General features: G+C 58.0%; 1 protein-coding gene across 4 annotated transcripts in view; it reads right to left on the bottom strand.

The window, feature by feature from the left end:
* LOC105489795 (GRAM domain containing 4) overlaps nt 1-21,472 on the bottom strand; it is a 102,300-nt gene that overhangs the window by 47,536 nt on the left and 33,292 nt on the right. For 2 of the 4 annotated variants that reach the window (XM_011754885.3, XM_011754880.2), the window contains exon 2: nt 5,724-5,934. In XM_011754885.3, the coding sequence (XP_011753187.1) occupies nt 5,724-5,885 (162 nt within the window). In that variant the 5' untranslated portion in view covers nt 5,886-5,934. Of the gene's footprint in view, nt 1-5,723; nt 5,935-11,937; nt 12,153-20,411; nt 20,557-20,727; nt 20,802-21,472 lie in introns of those variants that run through there. The other 2 variants (XM_011754882.3, XM_011754884.3) reach the window with 2 other exon arrangements.

Genomic DNA, 21,472 nt, shown 5'->3' with positions numbered 1-21,472 from the left:
AGCCACTTTGTCCCAGGACACAAACAGCCCACAACGAAAGGAAGCAGGAGTGAAGGTGAGCACACCTGGAGGACATGGTGCTCGGTGACAGCAGCCAGAGACGAAAAGACACAGGCTGTGAGGTTCCACCCATCCCCCGTCCCCAGGAGATATCCCCAGAGAGGAAAGGACACAGACTGTGAGGTTCCACCCATCCCCCGTCCCCAGGAGATGTCCCCAGAGAGGAAAGGACACAGGCTGTGAGGTTCCACCCATCCCCCGTCCCCAGGAGACGTCCCCAGGAGACGAAAGGACACAACCTGTGAGGTTCCACCCATCCCCCGTCCCCAGGAGACGAAAGGACACAACCTGTGAGGTTCCACCCATCCCCAGTCCCCAAGAGTCACAATCAGAGACAGGAGGCGGAATGCAGGCTGGCAGACTGCCGGGGTGGGGCAAGGAGGAATTCCCCCCAGGGAGCTGGCGTGTGACACATCCTGGGCCTCAGTCTGGGATGAGGAAAGGTTCTGGAGGTGGAGGTGGAGGTGGTGATGGCAGCACAACAGAGGGCATGTGCTCCAGGCCCCAAACCACATGCTGACAGTGAAAATGACAACGGTGCATTCTAAGCTCTGTATTTTACCACAACAAGTAAAAAGAATGAAGCCTACATGTGTGCAAAGATGACCAACTTCCTGCATAAAAAAAGCCATGCGACCTACAGAGACTCGGCACTGCCGTCTCGCCCCTCAGGGCGGCGGAGGGAAAAGCCTGAGAACACCACGGAGGACAGGGTGGGGGCACACGGCCCTCGGGGAGCTATGGAGGGCACACCACAGAAGCCGGGGTGGGGGCAAACGGCCCTCGTGGGGCTATGGAGGGCACACTGCATAGGCCGGGGTGGGGGCACACAGTCCTCGTGGGGCTATGGAGGGTACACCGTGGAGGCCGGGGTGGGGGCACACAGTCCTCGTGGGGCTATGGAGGGTACACCGTGGAGGCCGGGGTGGGGGCACACAGTCCTCGTGGGGCTATGGAGGGCACACCATGGAGGCCGGGGTAAGGGCACACAGCCCTCTTGGGGCTACGGAGGGCACACCATGGAGGCCGGGGTGAGGGCACACAGCCCTCGTGGGGCTATGGAGGGCACACCATGGAGGCCAGGGTGGGGGCACACGGCCCTCATGGGGCTATGGAGGGTACACCACACAGCTGCCAGGACCACCACACAGGCACACTCGGTCCAGCACTTCCACCAAGGGTGTCGCAGCCCACGTGGGCACCAGGCTGCCAGGAGTGATGGACGCTAAGAGCCACAAGCACCTGCGATCCCTCAGTGGGGACAGATTCGCTGAAGGGACAACATTCCAGGGCGAAATCCTGAGCCGCTGCCAAGAGTGAGGCTGTTTGGGGTCCCCCACGGAAGAGCTCCTGGAGCATTGGGAGAGGCGGTCAGAGCACCCCAGGTTGCAGGACGGGCTCCTATCTGAATCTGCCCCTCCAGGGAAACCCTCAGACCCTACCGGTGGGCACAGAGGATGGCACAGCTGCACGGGAGAATACGGTGGATCCTGGAAAAGGGAAACCTCGGGTCCCTGCATGGCCCAGCGAGACCGTGTGGAAACACGTGCACACAAAAACTCAATCACATCCATCCTGGCTAACACAGTGAAACCCCGTCTCTACTAAAAAAAATACAAAAAAACTAGCCGGGCGAGGTGGCGGGCGCCTGTAGTCCCAGCTACTCGGGAGGCTAAGGCAGGAGAATGGCGTAAACCTGGGAGGCGGAGCTTGCAGTGAGCGGAGATCCAGCCACTGCACTCCAGCCCGGGCGACAGAGCGAGACTCCGTCCCAAAAAAAACAAAAACAAAGAACAAAACAAAAAAAAACTCAATCACAGGCATTCAGCCTTAATCATCACAGTCCAAGAGTGGGAACCGCCCAGGTGCCCACAACAGATCAATGAATAAAGACAACAGGCAGGGCATGGTGGCTCACGCCTGTAATCCCAGCACTTTAGGAGGCCGAGGCGGGTGGATTGCCTGAGCTCAGGAGTTCAAGACCAGCCTGGGCAACATGGCGAAATCCCATCTCTACTAAAAATACAAAATATTAGCTGGACATGGTGGTGTGTGCCTGTAGTCTCAGCTCAGCTACTCGGGAGGCTGAGGTACGAGAATCGTTTGAACCTGGGAGGTGGAGGTTGCAGTGAGCCGAGATCACACCACTACACTCCAGCCTGGGTGACAGAGTGAGACTCTGTCTCAAAAAAAAAAAAAAAAAGAAAAGAAAAAAGAAAAAGAAAATGTGGCTGGACCATATGACTAAACAGGTTCAGCCATAAAAAAGCAGGCGGCACCAATGCACACTGCAGCATGGATGAACCTCGAGTCCCTTATGCAAGCAAAGAAGAGACACACGAGGCCACGTGTTATATGAGATGTCCCAAACGGGCAAATCCACAGACAGAAAGCAGGCTGGCGGCTGGCGGGGCTGGGGGCCGAGGGAAATGGGAGTGACTGCTGAAGGAATGGGGTCTCTCTCAGGTGCTAAAAACCTTTTAAAACTGTAGTAATTTAGGTCGCACAGCATTATGAATACACTACTAATAGAAATCCCTGAATCGCACACTTTTAGTGGGTGAACTGTATACTGGGTGGGAACATCTCGATCAAGCTGTTATAAAACCAACCCCCAAGGTCTCTGTGCCTGAGACCAGATCTCAGGATGTTTCTGGGAGGCTGCATGTCCGAAGAAGGCTGATGAGAGGAGGGCTTGAAGGAGCAGGGCAACGCTGCACAGCCCCCCACCCGGGGAGCCTCGTGAGCCTGGCCCGGAGCAGCGTCTACATGCTACAGGAATGAGGCTTTGCAAAGGAGCCCTGGAACTGGGAGGAGGGTTTAGCGAATCAATATTTCACGGTCATTAATAATTACAGCTCCCTGCAAGCTAACCACAAGCAAGATGCCAGCCATGCACGTTTCACTTAGTATCTCACTGAATCCTTAAAGCAGGCCTGGGGGTGGACGAGACTGCCATCCCCCTTAAAAGCTGAGGACACTGAGGCTCAGGTCCAGGTTAAACAGCTAAGGGGCTCAGCCTGGTCTCGGCGGTCAGCGCCTGACCTCCATTCAGCATGATGCCCCAAGCAGGGCCCTGCTTGCCCACACTGGGAATCTCCTGGGATTCCGGACAGCCGAGTCCCTGCGGTGGTTTCTCCCTGCAGCCCCTCATAGCCTTGAGGAAGGGGGGCCCCAGTCCACAGGCTGACCTTGCCCTGGCCTCTGCAGCATGTGACCCTCCTCGGCGGGCTCCCTCTCAACTCAACATGCCCCCTCAAGACTCCTTATGCCTCGTGGACCACCACCTGCCCACCAGAGCTGGTCGAGACCACAGCCTGCCTCTCCTGTGACCCCAGCAACTCCACCAGCACCATACCCTCTGCCACCCCCAGGAGGCACATTCTCCAGGCTACTCCCCAGACAATCACCCTGGAGCAGCCAGCTCTGACAGTGACCCTCCCCCACAGGGGTTCCCTGATGCCCCCCAAATCCAGATATTCTGCCCCAGGTGAAGACCCTCACAATCCTGCAGCCCTACCTCCTGCTGATCCAACCAGACCAACACCTGCAACCCTGCACCTGACCCCTCACTCCAGCCCTCCAGCTCACCCACCACGGCATGTCCAGGACCACGGCAACCCCAGGGAAAGGCTCTCCCCCGATAACAGCCTTGGCAAGCAAAGCCATCCAAACACGGGACACCAAATCACAGTCCCAGAATAAACACCCACGAGTTCTCCCAATTCCTCACCTCAACAGGAGCCCCAGGGCTGGACCAATGTTCCCCTGATAGCCACAGAAGCCAGGCCTGGTCCTGGAGGCACCGCACCTCCAGAGTCACCTCCTGCGCAAACCTCGCCTTCCACCAACACCAAAGCCCCGGCCTGCCACACAGCACAAGGCCCCGGCACTGGTACCAGAACCTTCCAGCAGCCCAGTCCCACTATGCTAGCAGCTCTACGCAGAGACCACCCCTGGCAGGAGGCCCTTGGCCAGGCTGGCTGTTGGACCATCCCAGGGAGGGGCAGCACCAGGTGCCAGTTCCCATGTTCTTCCATGACAGTAGCTGTGACCTGCACCAAAACGCCATGGGCGGGTACTGCTAGACTGTGTGGCCCGCCAAGGCCTCATGGCTGGTCAATGGCTGGGGAGGATCCCCGGAGGCCAGGCCCTGGAGACCCTCTGCACCACCCACTCCTCCCATGCCAGCCCCACCCGCCCCTCAGACACCATGCACTCTCAGTCGGTCTCTGACCAGCCTGGGCAGGACACGAATCTGCCTGAGTCCACGCTTGGCCCGGCCAGAGGACAGGGATGAAACCCCAGCCCACACCGGGGGACGAGGACAGGTACTCACAGGGTGCCTCAGGCGGGAGGGCCGCTACCTAGACAGCGCCTGGAGCAGGAAAGACCGACGGCGGAGAGGGAGCTGGGGAAACAGCCCCACTCTGGCCTTTGCGTGGGATCCCTGTCACCCCTCCCTGTTGAGCTTGGAACCATGTGTGTGTGGGGAGGGAGATTTTTGTTTCCGAGACACCCACCACTCAGCACAAAGACCACCATCGGAGAATCGTGGCCCACGCCCTCCGTGCCAGCCCCAGCCAGAGGCAGATGAGACACAGCTCTCTGGTGAGGGCAGGCCCCTGCCATTCTGCCACATAACCCACACAAGGGCAGACACCCCGCCAGGGTCCCGGTCCACTCCCAGGACCAACCACGACCTTTGCCCAGGGACGGCCAATCCCGCAGGCTGGGTGCTCCGTGCTCTGTGGTGACGCCCCAGGAAGCCAAGCGGCCGCCTCTGCTGATTAGGCAGCGTCGAGAGAGCAGCAGCAGCAGTAAATTATTCATTCCTGCTGAGAGCAACGCATAGTCACTGTCCTGCTATAAAGCATTAGCAACGCGAGGAGCCAGGGGAGGCCGGCGCTCCCAGGCCACACCGGGAAAGAAGACCTGGCTCAGGGGATGGGAGAGGAAACCAGCTGGACATGGTGGGTGCACACCGGGAGGTGCTAGAGGCCACGCTGGGCCAGAGGAGGGGCCGCAGGGAACCCAGCCCACCATGCTACAGGACCCGACCCGCCCCCCACCAAATGCAAGTTTCTGCAAGGCAGGGCCCAATCCTGCCTGGCTCCCGCCTGGCTCCCGCCTGGCTCCCACCCAGGCCCCAGGGCCTAACTGAGGTGCTCCATGGGTATTTGCTGTCCCCCCAGCCGGCCACAGGCCCAGTCCTGACTCCGCGTGGCTGACGAGGGCCCAGCCTGGGCTCAGCCAGCTTTGGGGGCTGGAACGTGCACCTCGGCTTGACCAGAAGACAAGCCAGGCACCAGCAGCTTCCAGACAGTGCGCGCCCTGCTGCATCCGCATGTCAACGCTCCCAGGGCCAGGCCGAGGCTTCCATGTCACAAGTGCGTGAGAAATCTGCCACCCACCCAGAAAAGCCAGTGAGGAAAACCAGTGCAGTTGCTGATCAGACCTGGGAACACAGAAGGCTCGGCCTGGCAGCACCCCGGCCCCATGAGGTCTGCAGGGGTCGGGGGCAGGTGAGTGGAGAGTCAGGCCCAGTCCGTCTCTGACCAGCACGGGCAGGACACGAATCTGCCTGAGTTCACGCGCGGCCCGGCCACAGAGGACGGGGACGGCACCCCAGCCCACACCAGGGGACGAGGACAGGTACTCACAGGGTCCCTCAGCTCCTCACTGTCCCGGGGCGAGGTCCGCGGCACCTTCAGGGGGATCTCGTCGCTGCATTCGGTGTCCGAGGCATTTGGAGACTCCGCTAGATCGAGGAAGTCATCTCTCTTGTGACCTCTGAACCTGATTTTGTCCAACCTCCTTAGCATGTTCAGCACTGAGCTCCTCTGCTTCACCCTAACATGACGCTCGGGCTCCCTGCAAGAGAGGGGCATGGTCACTCTCCGCTCACCACCGTCCCTCCCACACACACCTCCAAGCCCCACGACCCAGCTCCCACACGCAGGGCACGACTAGTCCAGCTTTCCAAAGAAACCCCCACCCAGAGACCCTCGCCCTGCACCCACCAGGTGGGGTCCTCGGCCACCCCACCCAGCCCAGCCTGGTCAGCACTGAGCTGCGTCCTTGCCTCCCACCAAGCAAGACCCCCGGCTTCCAGCAGGCAGAAGGAAGCCAGGGTTCTCAGCCTGGCTCAGCGGGGCGGTGTGCAGGCACAAGGGAAGAATGCCGCTCTGGAATTGGGAAGGAGGGCCAGCCATGCTGAAAAGTTGCCTAACGAACCATCAAGAACGTGGTCAACGCGACAGCCACACACACCACCAGGACGGCAGCCAGCACAGCGCCAGGACGGCAGCCACGCCTGGAAACCAGCAGATGTGTGTGCTAGGGATGCCTTGGTTGACTCTCTGCTGGACCGAGGGAACTTGGCCTCATGTCCCTCTCGCCTGCTCCACCTGGCCCCAGCTCCCAGGACTCCGCCCACACTGCTCCCTCTGCCTAAAGCATGTTCCTACTCGCCACGCAACCAGGTTTGTACTCTGAGACACATTCCGATCGCACCACCTCCCAGAAGCCCTCCCAGAGACAGCAGGCCCAGGCACCCGCAGCCAGCTGTGCCTCCTGTCCCAGCCCCCATGCCTGCCTCCCACTCCAATCAACACAGAGGCCAGGTCACATTGAGGTGCGAGGCACTGTGTGCTGCGTGAGGACACCTGTAATTCACACACACCGGGTGCCAAAGGGCGGATATGCCATGGGATGTTGCTCCCCACATCGCTGCCCCAACTGGCCAGCAACACCAAGGCACCCCCTAAAACCTGGGGGCCAGGGTCAGTGGCCCACAGGAGGGACCAGCTAGGCAGGGAGAGGACGGCACGCAGCTCCACGGCCTGGATGCCTCTCCCAAAACCCCATCCCCAACTTGTGCAAGGCGCCTGGGTCCCCGTGGGAGGCCTGCTCTGCGCACGCCTGGGCTGAAAGCCTGTCCTGCCACGGACCAGTTTTCTGAGCTGAATTTTTTGCCTCTGAACCTTTTCAGTAAGGCATACCAGTAAGGTTACCAGTAAGGCAAAGGTATCCGGGAATTCAAGAAGACAGGGCGACTGGGTCAGGCGCCAGGAGAGATGGGCGGGGAGTGATCCCTGGCGGGGGCATTTCCCGAACTTCCTGCTTGGGGCGGGCAGCATGGCAGGGAAGCACTGACAGCAAGGTCAGGTCCAGCCCTGATGTGCCCGCCCTGCCTCCCAAGCCGCCTCCGCTCTACTCGGCATCACAGTTTGTGGCAAGAAATCTCACTCACAGTGAGGACCGAAGATGTAGAACGCACCAGAACCCGCTCTGAGCCACAGAGCCGCGGAGGCTCCCGGCATGTGAGGGGAGGGGAAGCACTACTTCTGGGATGCTTGAGTATCCCTGCTGCAAAACCCACAGGACACAGGCTCTACGGGGAAATGTCCTGCTGCCCAGCGCCCCCTGGAAGCTGGGAGGACCCCAGGAGGGGGCTGTGGGTGATGGGGAGGTAGCAACCGCTGCTCATAGCCCAGGTTGGGGGGGCAAAAGTCAGCCATTTGGAAAAGTTTCCAATATAGGAGCTACAAATTGCAGAAGGACTAAAGGTTCAGTAAACTTATTATTTTTTTTTTTTTTTGAGACGGAGTCTCGCTTTGTCGCCCAGGCTGGAGTGCAGTGGCACCATCTTGGCTCACTGCAAGCTCCGCCTCCTGGGTTCACGCTATTCTCCTGCCTCAGCCTCCGAGTAGCTGGGACTACAGGCACACACCACCATGCCCGGCTAATTTTTTGTATTTTTAGTAGAGACGGGGTTTCACCGGGTTAGCCAGGATGGTCTCAATCTCCTGACCTCGTGATCCGCCCGTCTCGGCCTCCCAAAGTGCTGGGATTACAGGCTTGAGCCACCGCGCCCGGCCAGGTTCAGTAAACTTAAAAACACACAAACCAAAAGAAAAGAGAACAGCTGGGTGCAGTGGCTCATGCCTGTAATCCCAGTACTTTGGGAGGCTGAGGCAGGTGGATCACGAGGTCAGGAGATCGAGACCATCTGGCCAATATGGTGAAACCCCGTGTCTACTAAAAATACAAACATTAGCCAGGCATGGTGGTGGGCGCCTGTAGTCCCAGCTACTCAGGAGGCTGAGGCAGAGGATTCGCCTGAACCCAGGAGGTGGGGGCTGCAGTGAGCCAAGATCGCACCACTGTACTCCAGCCTGGGCAACAGAGTGAGACTCTGTCACAAAAAAAAAAAAAAAAAAAAAAAGAAAGAAAAAAGAAAGGGAACTTAGTAGCTATCAAATCCCTAGAGAGAAGAAGATGGTAGTCTATATTAAGAAACTGAGAAAAAAGCCACAAAGTAAAAAAATCTAACAGGCAACCAGGCAAAAGTAAAAAGCTCTCACTTGTAAAACAGTAAAAAATTTCAAAATATGCTATAAAACAAGGAATATAAGTAGCAAATATGATAGATAAAGGATTAATATCCATGTTACAGGACTGCTTGACTAGGCCAGGTGCAGTGGCTCGCACCTGTAATCCCAGCATTTTGTGAGGCCAAGGCGAGTGGATCACTTGAGGTCAGGAGTTCGAAACCAGCCTGGTCGACATGGTGAAACCCCGTCTCTGCTAGAAATACAAAAATTAGCTAGCAAGGTGATGTGCGCCTATAAGCCTAGCTACTCAGGAGGATAAGAGAGGAGAATGGCTTGAACCCAGGAGGTGGAGGTTGCAGTGGTCCGAGATGGCGCCACTGCGCTCCAGCCTGGGCGACAGAGCAAGACTCCGTTAAAAAAAAAAAAAAAGGGCAGCCTGACAACGTAGTCAACGTAGGAAAAATGACAAGACCACCTCCTAATGTGTGAAAACCTTCAAGCTCACTAGAAAGGAAACTAGGCCGGCGGTGGCTCACGCCTATAATCCCAGCACTTTGGGAGGCCGAGGTGGGCGGATCATGAGGTCAGGAGATCAAGATCATCCTGGTTAACACAGCGAAACCCTGTCTCTACTAAAAATACAAAAAAATTAGTTGGGCCTGTAGTCCCAGCTACTGGGGAGGCTGAGGCAGGAGAATTGCCTGAACCTGGGAGGCGGAGCTTGCAGTGAGCAAAGATCGCACCACTGCACTCCAGCCTGGGCGACAGAGCAAGACACCATCTCAAAAAAAAAAAAAAAAGAAAGGAAACAAAAGCTAACCTGGACTGCGGAATGTGACAGAGCAAGCACACAGACGCCCCCTGAACCGGCAAATCCGCACCTCAGTACAGGGACCCTAGGACCAAGCTCAAGAAGCGGAGGCCTGGCGGGGGAAGCACGTCACACACCATCCATCAAGACCAGCAGGGCAGGGGGTCCTGAAACACCCTGGCAGACCCACACAGGACCCTGTCCTTGTGAAGGGACAAAGGTAACTAAAAACGGGACCCTCCCGTGGCCGCTGTTATAGCAAACAGGTGTGTGAAGAGACTGGGGCGCTCTGGGGCCAGGCGTCAGGAGTATGGGCTTATGGTGGTCACTAACAATTCTCTCTCCAAATCTCCTAAAATGCCTATTCTTTTCCCACAATATTTTTTGATTATGGTAAAACACACATAAAATAAATCTTACCAACTTCACCAGTTTTTTTTTTTTTTTTTTTTTTTTTTTTTTGAGACGGAGTCTCGCTCTGTCACCCAGGCTGGAGTGCAGTGGCCGGATCTCGGCTCACTGCAAGCTCCGCCTCCCGGGTTCACGCCATTCTCCTGCCTCAGCCTCCCGAGTAGCTGGGACTACAGGCGCCCGCCACCTCGCCCGGCTAGTTTTTTGTATTTTTTAGTAGAGACGGGGTTTCACCGTGTTAGCCAGGATGGTCTCGATCTCCTGACCTCGTGATCCGCCCGTCTCAGCCTCCCAAAGTGCTGGGATTACAGGCGTGAGCCACCGCGCCCGGCCTTTTTTTTTTTTTTTTAAGAGACGGAGTCTTGCTCTGTCGCCCAGGCTGGAGTGCAGTGGCACGATCTCGGCTCACTGTAAGCTCCGCCTCCCGGGTTCATGCCATTCTCCTGCCTCAGCCTCCCGAGCAGCTGGGACCACAGGCACCCACCACCACTCCCGGCTAATTTTTTGTATATTTAGTAGAGACGGTGTTTCACTGTGTTAGCCAGGATGGTCTCGATCTCCTGACCTCATGATCCACCCGCCTCAGCCTCCCAAAGTGCTGGGATTACAGGTGTGAGCCACCGCACCCGGCCCAACTTCACCAGTTTTTAGTGTGCAGCTCCGTGGCATAAATTACATCTGTCATGCTGCACAGCTGCCTCCAGACTCATCTTGTCTAACTGAAACTCTGCTCACTGAACAGGAACTCCCATGCCCTCCCCAAGCCCCTGGTAACCACCATTTTTGCTGCTTTTTAATGTTTAAAAAGGAAGGATGAACAGGCTAGGGTAAGTGTAGCAATGTAAAACTTACTTCCTTCCATTTTCAAAAAGCCCAGTGAGTCCTCCTCCTGGGAGCACAGCTGAGAGGGAAGGGGCGGGCAACCCGGGCGCTGAGGCCCACAGGCCCTGGGTAAGGCACCGAGCTGGCCTCCACCCAAGGAAAACGGGGGCCACGCTCGGACACGCACAGAGCTCTTGGCAGAGGACGGCCCCCTTGTCTGGGAGGCTCTAATTCCAGCCTTCCCAATCACCTCAGGCAAGCAAATGAGGCACTGAGAGAGGGGACAAAAGCCCTGAGTGTCCCGCCTGTCACCATCAGAATGCAACGCGTGCCCTGCCACAGTGTCCGGCTACTCTTCATTCCACTCTCCCAACCACCGGCTCAGCCCCAAACCCAGGATCCTCCTGCTGGATGGCTCACAGCGGCCCTTGGGGAGGGCATCCACACATCAGGGTCCTAGAGGACTCTGCTCTCAGCCCCACTGACCTCACCACCCTCCTCACCCAACTCCCTGGGTCCACCAAAAAGACAGACTTTTCAAGCTTCAGTCAGTTAAGAATCAAACTCCATGTCATGACACATGTCACGACACACCGCCAGGGACGGGCCCTCCACGACACACCGCCAGGGATGGCCCCGGGCTACGCTTCCAGCCTGTGCCTGTGCCGGGCTGGGGGTGTCCTCCACAGCCACATGCGCAGCCCCCGCACTGTGTTGAAGAGTGCTCCACTCTACACCAGGGTGACTTCATCTCAATGACATCTGCAAAGAACCATTTCCAAGTAAGGTGGGGTCCAAAGGTACCAGGGGGACATGAATTTTGGGGGAGGATGCTGTTACCCAGCACACCCCCAACTTACAGATGCAGAAACCAAGGCCCGTCTACACACTGACCACAGCTCCAGGCTGCACCTCAGGCCAGACCCGGGTCTCCCCATGCTGCCCACCTGCGTCTCACCTGCACCTTCCATCCCGCGCGCTGCAACCGCACATCCCCCACCGGACAGCCCCTGCCCTCCCTACTTCCAGCTGCCCACGGTCCACGGCCCCAGGAGGAAGCCCAGCTCCTCAGCCTGCAGCCCAGCCACTCTCCCCAGAACCGGCCCCTCCACCTGCACCTACAGGCCCACCCCCGGCAGCCCAGGGCCCCTGCGACTCCGAGCCATGTGGCCCTCTCAGACTGGCCTCCTTTCCCCCCGACCTATCAGGTTCTGAGAGGCTCCTTCTCTTGCCGCCCCCTTGACGACACCAGGTTCTCAGGAGGCCTCCGCCCTTCCTCACCGGACCCTCCACCCCGGGCTGCGCAGGTGCTATCCCAGTGGGTCGGCCTGCACCGGCCTTGGGAGAGAGCCTGCCTTTCAAGATCGAGATGGCTCCGAAGAGCACATGGTACCCGGGACCACTGCCCCAGAGAGTGGCAGCTTTTCCCAAGGCTGGAGCTTCCACTAAGATGAGACCTACCATGTCCCCCTGCCCCCTGCCCCCTGTCCCTACCTCCATCCGTCTCAGATACATCCAGAAACACTCTTGCACTGTGGCTCCTCCAGATCCTGGCCCAGAACCAGGATGTACTGTGAGGACCAGGAACCACAGTCTCCAAGCCGCCTAACACCAGCAGGCACAGAGAGGGTGGTGCCTGCTGCCCTGGAGCCTGGAGGACCCCAGTCCTGTGCAGCAGAGCAAGGCAGCAGGGCTCACCATGGCTGTCCAGGCTCTCCCAGGATCCCCCAGGCTCAGGGCAGCGCCCGGCCAGGCTCCCGGCCCTCTCTGCAAGCAGGACGGAATTGGGCCAGCCAGCCCTGGAACACAAAAGCATGCTGCTCTGGAAACCGCTGAATTGCTTCTGGTCACACAAAGGCGACAGTGTCTAGAGAACCCTGGACTTGGAAACCACAAAGGACTTTATTTCCCCCTCCCCAGCCCAAAATTCGGAAAAAAAAAAAAAAAAAAAAGTGGTTCCTGGTCTCTGGCGCTTGCCCTGAGCTGTGTCTCCCTCACACCATCTCCCCTGCTAAAGTTCCTCTCTAAGTTCTGAGTCCCTGGATCATAGTGACCTCCACATCAGGGCCCAGCTGCCAGCACGCCCTTCATCCCCTTATTATCTGGCGGCTCTCCCACTGATCCTGGGATAAACAGCATCCGCTTTCCCACAGCCGCCAGCCCTCCTAAGCAACGTCCCTGGAGGACTCACAGATGTTGAACAAAACAGGCACACCACCCCCGCCCCCACTGCATGGGCTCCAGCCCCCGCCTGGCCCTCCTCCAAGTCTCAGTCCCCTGGGGAAGGTAGCCCCTAAACCTCACTGTCAGAAGAGCCTGGGATGGAGGTTAGACCAGCAGCTGGACAGTCAACCTGGACAGCTGGAGAAGATGTGAGGATGGGGCAGCCGGCAGATGCTAAGGCTTTGCAGAGTGAACAGGAGGACCGGGGACGGGGGCCAGCAAAGAAGGCCTGGTTCTACCAATACCCCAACGCCAGCCAGGCACTGGGACTCAGGCCTGTAATCCCAGCACTTTGAGAGGCTGAGGCGGGCAACACAGTGGCACAAAAAGTGAAATAAGAACACCAGCCAGCGCGGTGGTGCGTGCCTATAGTCCCAGTTGCTCAGAAGGCTGAGGCAGGAGGATCGCCTGGGAACCTGGGAGTTTGAGGCTGCAGTGAACCACGATCGTACCACCGCACTCCAACCTGGGTGAGAGCCAGACCTTGTCTCTAAGAACAAAACAAAAACATCCACCCCAGTGTCCCCATGCTTACAGCCACACACTTGCACCTCCCTAACTCCTGATGCAAAGAGAGGCCCAAGGACCCGAGCACACACGCAGCTCCCTGGACCCCTCTGGGGTCCTGAGACTGCAGATCCTGCGCTTCCGGCCCCTGCCCGGCCTTGGCCACTAGGGTTCCAACATCAGCCTCAAGGGGTCAGCTGACATCGGATGACGTGTGTTGCCCCAAACTCAAGGCTTGCCCACGAGTCTCATCCCCTCCCTAGATTCAGGCCTCAGTCCTGCCCGCTGGGCACAGTCAGGCAGCCTCGAATGCTGACATCCATATGTGGGTGTTCAGCTGCTCTCAACCCTCTGCCCCCTGACCTGGCCTCCCTGCAGGCTCCGAGCTGGACAGCTCACTAGTATCTCAACTATGCCATACCTGGCACAGGCTCAGGTCTCAAGGGGCACTCTGATTGGATGGCACCGTGTCCACCAGCTGCCTGGGTGAAACCCTCAAGAGCCCTTGATAGCCTCTTCCTCACTTCACTGCCAACCTGCAGCGCGTGCCGGCCGCCCACCTCCCGACGGGGCTGCACATCTGTCCACCTCTCCCCATTCCCCCAGCCTGGTCCAGGCAGCCACGTGCCTCCCCTACCCCTAACACCCCAGCCTGGTCCAGGCAGCCACGTGCCTCCCCTCTCCCCAACACCCCAGCCTGGTCCAGGCAGCCGCGTGCCTCCGCTATCCCCAACACCCCAGCCTGGTCCAGGCAGCCGCGTGCCTCCCCTATCCCCAACACCCCAGCCTGGTCCAGGCAGCTGCGTGCCTCCCCTATCCCCAACACCCCAGCCTGGTCCAGGCAGCCGCGTGCCTCCCCTATCCCCACCCCCCTAGCCTGGTCCAGGAGGCCGCGTGCCTCCCCTATCCCCAACACCCCAGCCTGGTCCAGGCAGCCGCGTGCCTCTCCTCTCCCCACCCCCCTAGCCTGGTCCAGGAGGCCGCGTGCCTCCCCTATCCCCAACACCCCAGCCTGGTCCAGGCAGCCGCGTGCCTCCCCTATCCCCACCACCCCAGCCTGGTCCAGGCAGCCGCGTGCCTCCCCTATCCCCACCACCCCAGCCTGGTCCAGGCAGCCGCGTGCCTCCCCTCTCCCCACCCCCCTAGCCCGGTCCAGGAGGCCGCGTGCCTCTCGTCTGCTGACCACTCCAGCCTGGTCCAGGCAGCCGCGTGCTTCCCAAAGCCTTCTCCACACGGCAAGCATTTCCCCTTCAAAGGGGAAATCACCCCTGCAGCACCCCTGCAGAACCTCTCCAGGGGCTTCCGTGCACTCGGGTCCACGCGGCTGCTCCACCGACACCCTCATCAGCTCTGGTTCCTCGAGGCTTGGCTGCAGCTCTGCTGACCCCCTTTGGAACCCTCCGACCTCCGCCTCTGTCCCCACTGCAGGGCCAGACATGTTTGACTCTGACCCCATTCCCCAGGCATCACCCGCTGTCACTCCACCAGCCTGTTTGGTTTGATGTGGGGTCGTTGGATTGTCCTGATGGCTTCCTTGTTGAGCGCTTGTGCCTCCAGCCCTGCTCGGTTAGAACCCGCCTGGTGCTCCCCCAGGACAGGGGCTGTGTCTGGCTAAGCCTCCGGAAGCTTGGTTCTGCCAGTGATGCTCAGGTGGACTCAAGCTGCAGGTGCCCGAGTCTCCCTCTGCAGAGCTTAGCATGTGGTGGGCAGTGACAGACACTTGTTCAGAGAGTGAGGGACCGACGCACGAAGGCAGCCCAGATGCCACAGCTGGGGGGTCCCCACCAGCCTGGGCCCCCCGTTACCAGCTAAAGCTCAGCTTCTTTCCTTTGCCAGAGGCCTCAAGAGAAAGGGACACCCATGGACTCTGCCTTGGGCCCTGCCAAAGCACAGCATCCACGAACACATAAAAACTTTAACTCTAAGCCTTCAGTGATCTGGGATGTTTCTCCAGGAAGAAACTTGAATTCCTTCCTTTGGCAAAATATCTTCAGGCTTGAGTCATACGAGGGTCAGGCTGGAACCCCGTGTGGGGAGCTGAGCCTTCTGCACTGTGACAGGAAAGCCACCCGGGGAGCCAGGGAGCGGGCCCGGGGCTAAGCACACCCTGGGGTGCTAATGCCAGCACAGTGTACGGCCCGCTCTGGGACCCCTTGCCAGCGTGGCCCAGGAGAGATAGTCAGGAAGACTGGGAGGGCCAGGAGACGACTACATGAGCCTCCACTTCCTCCTCTGTGCGATGGGATCCTGCCCAGGCCTGGGGAGGAAGGAGCTGGTTAATGCTTAAGAACCTACACACACAGGAGAACCCACACGCACAAGGGAACCTACATGCACAGGGGAACCTACACACGGGGGAACCTACACACACAGGGGAACCTACACACAGGGGAACCTACACGCACAGGAGAACCTACACACGGGGGAACCTACACACACAGGGGAACCTACACATAGGGGAACCTACACGCACAGGGGAACCTACACACAGGGGAACCTACACACACAGGGGAACCTACACATGGGGGAACCTACACGCACAGGGGAACCCACACAGGGGCACCTACATGCACAGAGGAACCTACACACAGGGGAACCTACACGCACAGGGGAATCTACACACGGGGGAACCTACACACAGGGGAACCTACACGCACAGGGGAACCTACACACGGGGGAACCTATATGCACAGAGGAACCTACACACGGGGGAACCTTCACACGGGGGAACCTACATGCACAGGCACATGCCCCATGTTAACTACCTGCGGCACGTATCTGCAAATAATCATGAAATGTGCGCTACTCAAGAAGTGTAAATTCTGGACAGACAACTGACTCTCACAGAATGCTTTCATGAATGTGTGCTCAAATCCTGTCTCCACGGTTGGCCCCTGGCAGCCACCACCAATGAGCACCACACGGATGCTGGCTGGTGTTTCTGTTTCCGTTTACAAACCACAACAAAGGTGGAAAGGAGACATGCAGGGGAACGTCACCTGTGAGTCTACGACACGGGAAATGTCCTTGCTGAACGAGGTAGCTGCTTTCCAATGGCAGAATATTTTCACAAGGCTTTTACGCCATTCATAACGAACCGCTACAGACATCACACAAATTTTAGCTTCATCTGCACGTTAACACTTTCCTCATCACTTTGGTAAGTCTACAACACAAGGAGAAGCGAGGCCCTGAGTGGCGGCAGCGCCCCGTGCGTGGTGCACACACTCCCGCCCCACCAGCGGCCGTCATCGCACACAGTTTCCGCCACACACGCAGCAGGCCCAGGGAACCTCGGCAGCACACGCAATGGTAAAATACAATCAAATAATTCAGAAGCGATGGGGTTCGAGTATTCAATGCCTTTGCTTTCAACATAATTAATCTAACTGCAAGTTTATGTACTTTCATTTTTATTAATGGCCAACTCACAGAATTCCTGAAAACCCAGCAATCAGCTCCTGGGAACTCGTGTGAGCTGCCTCCAGATCCCTCCTCTCACACTGCTGCGGCCGCGGCCCTGATGGCCATGAGGGCACAGGGCTCTGTGAAGAGCCGCAGCCTCCCCTCACCCACCTCCCTCCCAGCAGGCTTGGGACAGATGCGTGAAATAGAAGGTGAGGTCTAAATGCAAAATGAGAGTTCCTGAGAAGCCCCAAGGGGTCAAAGAGCCTGGGAAGCAGGAAGCAGCAAGCCAGGCAGGCCGCCTCCGAGGCAGGAGGGGGTGTGTATGGCAGCACTGAAGCCTCGCGGTGGGGTGGGTCCATCTCTGACTCAGGGCCAGCAGACTAACCTCTAGCCCCATCCTGGCACCCTGCCCTCCACACCATGGAGGCCCCTCCCTGGCCTCCAGGATGCTGCCCAAGCGATGCCCTCTGTCCGAGATGGCCTTCCCAGCCACTGGGTAACCTGCCACCCAGCCCAAGTCACTCTCTACTTTCAATCACATCAACCTGCCTGGGGAACCCATAGCCACCACATACCACAGCGACAGCGGCTCGGGGACACAGGGAACACTCGCCTGTGCAGGGCTGGGGGTTGCCTCCTGGCCCTCTGTGCCTCCAGCACCGGCTGGGGTTGATCCACATCTGCTCCAGTCGCCTGAAGTACCACCGGGGCTGGAGAGCCTGGAGGAGTGGGCATGTGTCCCACTATCCACTGGATCATCTCGAGCACAGTCATGCAGTGGGTCACGGCAGCCAGAAGCCAGGCCCAAGCTGGCCACAGCTATATAACCTCAGACAGAGGCCCCTGCTCAGGGCTGTTAGAGGACGACTTGAAACAGTGCTGGAAAGATTCAGCAACCTGCCCAGCCAGCAGCGGTAACAACAGCAAAAACACAGCCCTACTCTCCAAAAAAGTGTTCCACAAATGCTGCTCTCACGCCCCACACATCACCACTGCGTAACCACGGGCGCTGGGGAGGCAGCACTGTCTTGTGGGTGTGGGAGCCAGGGCAAGAAGTTCTGAGACCATCCCAAGACGCCGTTAGTCACTACGAGCTCCCGAGCAGGAACCCAAGCCCGGAGTCCACGGGAGGGGCAGGAAGGGCCTGTGGGTGAGCAGGGGCTGTGGGCAGCCACAGGAGAGGACCACGGCACCCAGAACACAAACAGCGGTTCAGCCTGGGGGCCCCGAGAAGCAGGAGACTGCATCAGAGAAGGTGCAGCAGCCTTCGGCCGCCCATTGGCCACCACGGCTTGTCCTTGCCCCAGCTGTAGACAAAGCAGGCCCACACCCTCTGCTCCCATCCCTGCATCAGACCTAAAGGCTTGAGAGTAAGGTTCCTTGCGCCAGGCTGCCCAGGTCAAGCCAGTCCTAACCCTCAGTTTCCAGGTCTTTAGGTGGAGGTTAGCAGGGGCATCAGAGCACAGGTGTGAGCTCAGGAGCCCATCTTCAGGGGACCCGGGCCACAGTCCAGGCTTACACCAGCTTGGGCCTTAAGAGGAAGTCCCAGGCAGATGAGGGCTGGCAGCACCTGCTACAGGCTGTTCTCAGGACTCAGCACTGTGCCCTCACTTCCCCCAGGCCTCCCACACACCCGAGCCTGCTCAATACCACCAACTCCTGCCACCAAGGAGAGAGGGCCTTCCTCCAACAGGCCAAGGACGTCATCCAAATCTAGGTCTGCAGCACAGCATCCATGGTGAGGAAAGCACAATAACAGTCACAATAACAACAGTACCATCAGCCAGCCTCAGTGGCTCACGCCTGAAATCCCAGTACTCTGGGAGTCCAATGCAGGAGAATCGCTTGAGCCCAGGAGTTCAAGACCAGCCCAGACAACACAGCAAGACCCTGCCTCTACAAAAAATAAAAGATAAATTAGCCAGGCGTGGTGGTGTGCACCTGTAGTCTCAGCTTCTCAGAAGGCTGAGGCAGGAGGGTCACTTGAGCCACGAGTTCAAGGCTGCAATGAGCTACGACTGCACCACTGCACTCCAGCCTGGGCAACAGAGCGAGACTCTGTCTCTTCTTCTTTTTTTTTTTTTTCTTTTTTCTTGAGACAGAGTCTCGCTCTGTCTCCCAGGCTGGAGTGTGCAGTGGCGCAATCTCGGCTCACTGCAAGCTCCGCCTCCCGGGTTCACACCATTCTCCTGCCTCAGCCTCCTGAGTAGCGGGTACTACAGGTGCCCGACACCATGCCCGGCTAATTTTTTTTTTTTTTTTTTTTTTTTTTTTTAGTAAAGATGGATTTTCACCATGTTAGCTAGGACGGTCTCGATCTCCTGACCTCGTGATCCACCCACCTCGGCATCCCAAAGTGCTGGGATTACAGGCATGAGCCACCACACCCAGCCGAGACCCTGTCTCTAAAAATAAATAAATAAAAATAATGCCACCAATAGTTCCATCCACACCTCTGCCCAATAAGCTCTCAGAGGGTACAAACCAGGATGAAAGGACGAGAGTGACAAGCTCCCAGCAGCGTTCATCTCCCCCACCCCAGTCCCAATGTTGAAAGGAAGAAGCATTTACTAAGCCAACTGACAAATGGGTAAACTGAGGTTCAGGGAGGCAGGGTGAGAGAGAAGTGGCACAACAGGAGCACGAACTGACTCCACTGGACTCCACAGCCTGAGCTTGCTTGAACCCCAGGACAGCCCCAGAAGCAGCTCAGTACCAGTCACCCCACCCTCCCTAGCATATGCCTCTGTTAATCCATCCATCACACTGTATGACAGCTCACAGGCCCCTCTGCCTAGAAGCCTGAATGGGGACCCTGGCAGAGTGACTGCACAGATGTTTACTTTTTATTTAATTTTTTTTTGAGATGGAGCTTCACTCTTGTTGCCCAGGCTAGAGTGCAATGGCATGATCCTGGCTTACTGCAACCGCCTCCTCCCGGGTTCAAATGATTCTCCTGCCTCAGCCTCCCGAGTAGCTGGGACTACAGGCGCCTGCCACTACGCCCGGCTAATTTTTTGTATTTTTAGTAGAGTCAAGGTTTCACCATGTTGGTCAGGCTGGTCTCCAACTCCTGACCTCAATTGATCCCCCCGCCTCTGCCACCCAAAGTGCTGGGATTACAGGTGTGAGCCATCGCGCCCGGCCTGCACAGATATTTATTTAAAGAAAACAAAGCTGGCAAGAAAGCTAAGTTTAGGCGCAGGTAGGCAAGCAAAAACCACTGTGTTGTAGAAGCAGATTAACTAAGCCACAGGAAACACATTGAGGGATGCATTTCTAGTGGAAACATTCTTTTTCCAACTCTCTCCATCCCTCTTAGCAACCAGGGCTTGGGAATATCCAGCCAATGAGACGGCCGAAAGGAAGCCCCTTCTGGATTCCCCGGATTCGCCATGTCTTCTTGCCACAGCCCTTGCCCAGTTTCCCACAGGCTGAAAGCTGTCTGAAAGCAGGCTGTTCCCCAGACGTGTTTCTGCATCAGAGGCTGCAACATCACGAAGGCACAGGGAGCAGCTCCTAGGCGGGGTTCAACAAGCCCCATCTGTGAGAGGCCGGGCGGTGAACGCCTTCAGCCCAGCAGGCCACGCGGCCTCTATAACTTCCCAACTCTGCTGTGGTGCAAACGGGCACGGCTGTGTGCAAATCAGACCTCATTTACAAAACAGGCAGAAACTGGGCAGTGGGTGGCGTGTGGTCCGTGGGCTGTCGCTGACCGTCTCTGTCCGGGGTCCACAGATGCCTGGCAGAACGAGAACGCTCACAGAAGCCCCTGTCCCCACTAACCCACGTCAGTGACAGGGCAGACCAGAAGGAACCGCAGCCCTCACCGGGCACGCAGGTGCTCCTTGAAGTGGCCCGCGCATCACACGTTCGTGCGTGGGCCTTGCCACCATCCAGTCCTCTTAAGGGAAGGGTGAGGAACAAGGCGTGGTCCCTGGCCAAGCCGGGGCAGCCTGGACACTCTCCAAGTTCCTGGGGGCAGAAGAAGCTTGGTGAAGGATCCCACGTGCCACCATCCACCCTCTTATCCAACCTTGGTTGTAGCCCGGGGACTTCTCCGCACCATCCCAGGTCCCACCCAAGGCAGAGGAGCCAGCAAGGAGGGCGCCACATTCGGGGGTGCTGGAAGGCGAACCAACTCACAATAGCCACCAGCGTAGGCCCCGTCCACAGCAACCGGGCTGCCCCTCAGGTTTCAGAGAGGTGTCTCTTGCTGTCAAGGACAAACAACAACACAGTGAAGAAGACTGTGAAACCAGCCCCAAGCACCGCCTCCTGCCTGGGGCGCCACGGCCCTCCCCATGGGGTGCTCTGCAGGCCCTGCTCTGCTGTTCCACGTCCCCAAAGCACTCCCACTCCACAACGTGGGATCCAGTGTGAGCATGGGCCTCTCTGACCATCAGCATGCCGTGTCCCTGAGGCCCAGCACGTGGCCTGGCACCAAAGAACTAGCAGCAAATGAACGGGTGAGTCAGGTGGATTTTAAAGAAGTTCCTGGGCCAGGCGCGGTGGCTCAAGCCTGTAATCCCAGCACTTTGGGAGGCCGAGACGGGCGGATCACGAGGTCAGGATATCGAGACCATCCTGGCTAACACAGTGAAACCCCGTCTCTAATAAAAATACAAAAACTTAGCCGGGCGAGGTGGCGGGCGCCTGTAGTCCCAGCTACTCGGGAGGCTGAGGCAGGAGAATGGCATAAACCCGGGAGGTGGAGCTTGCAGTGAGCTGAGATCCGGCCACTGCACCCCAGCCTGGGTGACAGAGTGAGACTCCGTCTCAAAAAAAAAAAAAAAAAAAAAAAGAAGTTCCTGGGTCCCTGGGCAAATCTAGTACAGAAGTAAACCCACGTGGCCTTAAGTAGCTCCTCCAGTGAAAAGAGCCTTTGTGT

Source organism: Macaca nemestrina, chromosome 15 (genome assembly GCF_043159975.1).
Source record: "Macaca nemestrina isolate mMacNem1 chromosome 15, mMacNem.hap1, whole genome shotgun sequence".
NCBI lineage: Eukaryota > Metazoa > Chordata > Mammalia > Primates > Cercopithecidae > Macaca > Macaca nemestrina.
This window is presented reverse-complemented; position numbering and strand designations above follow the sequence as displayed.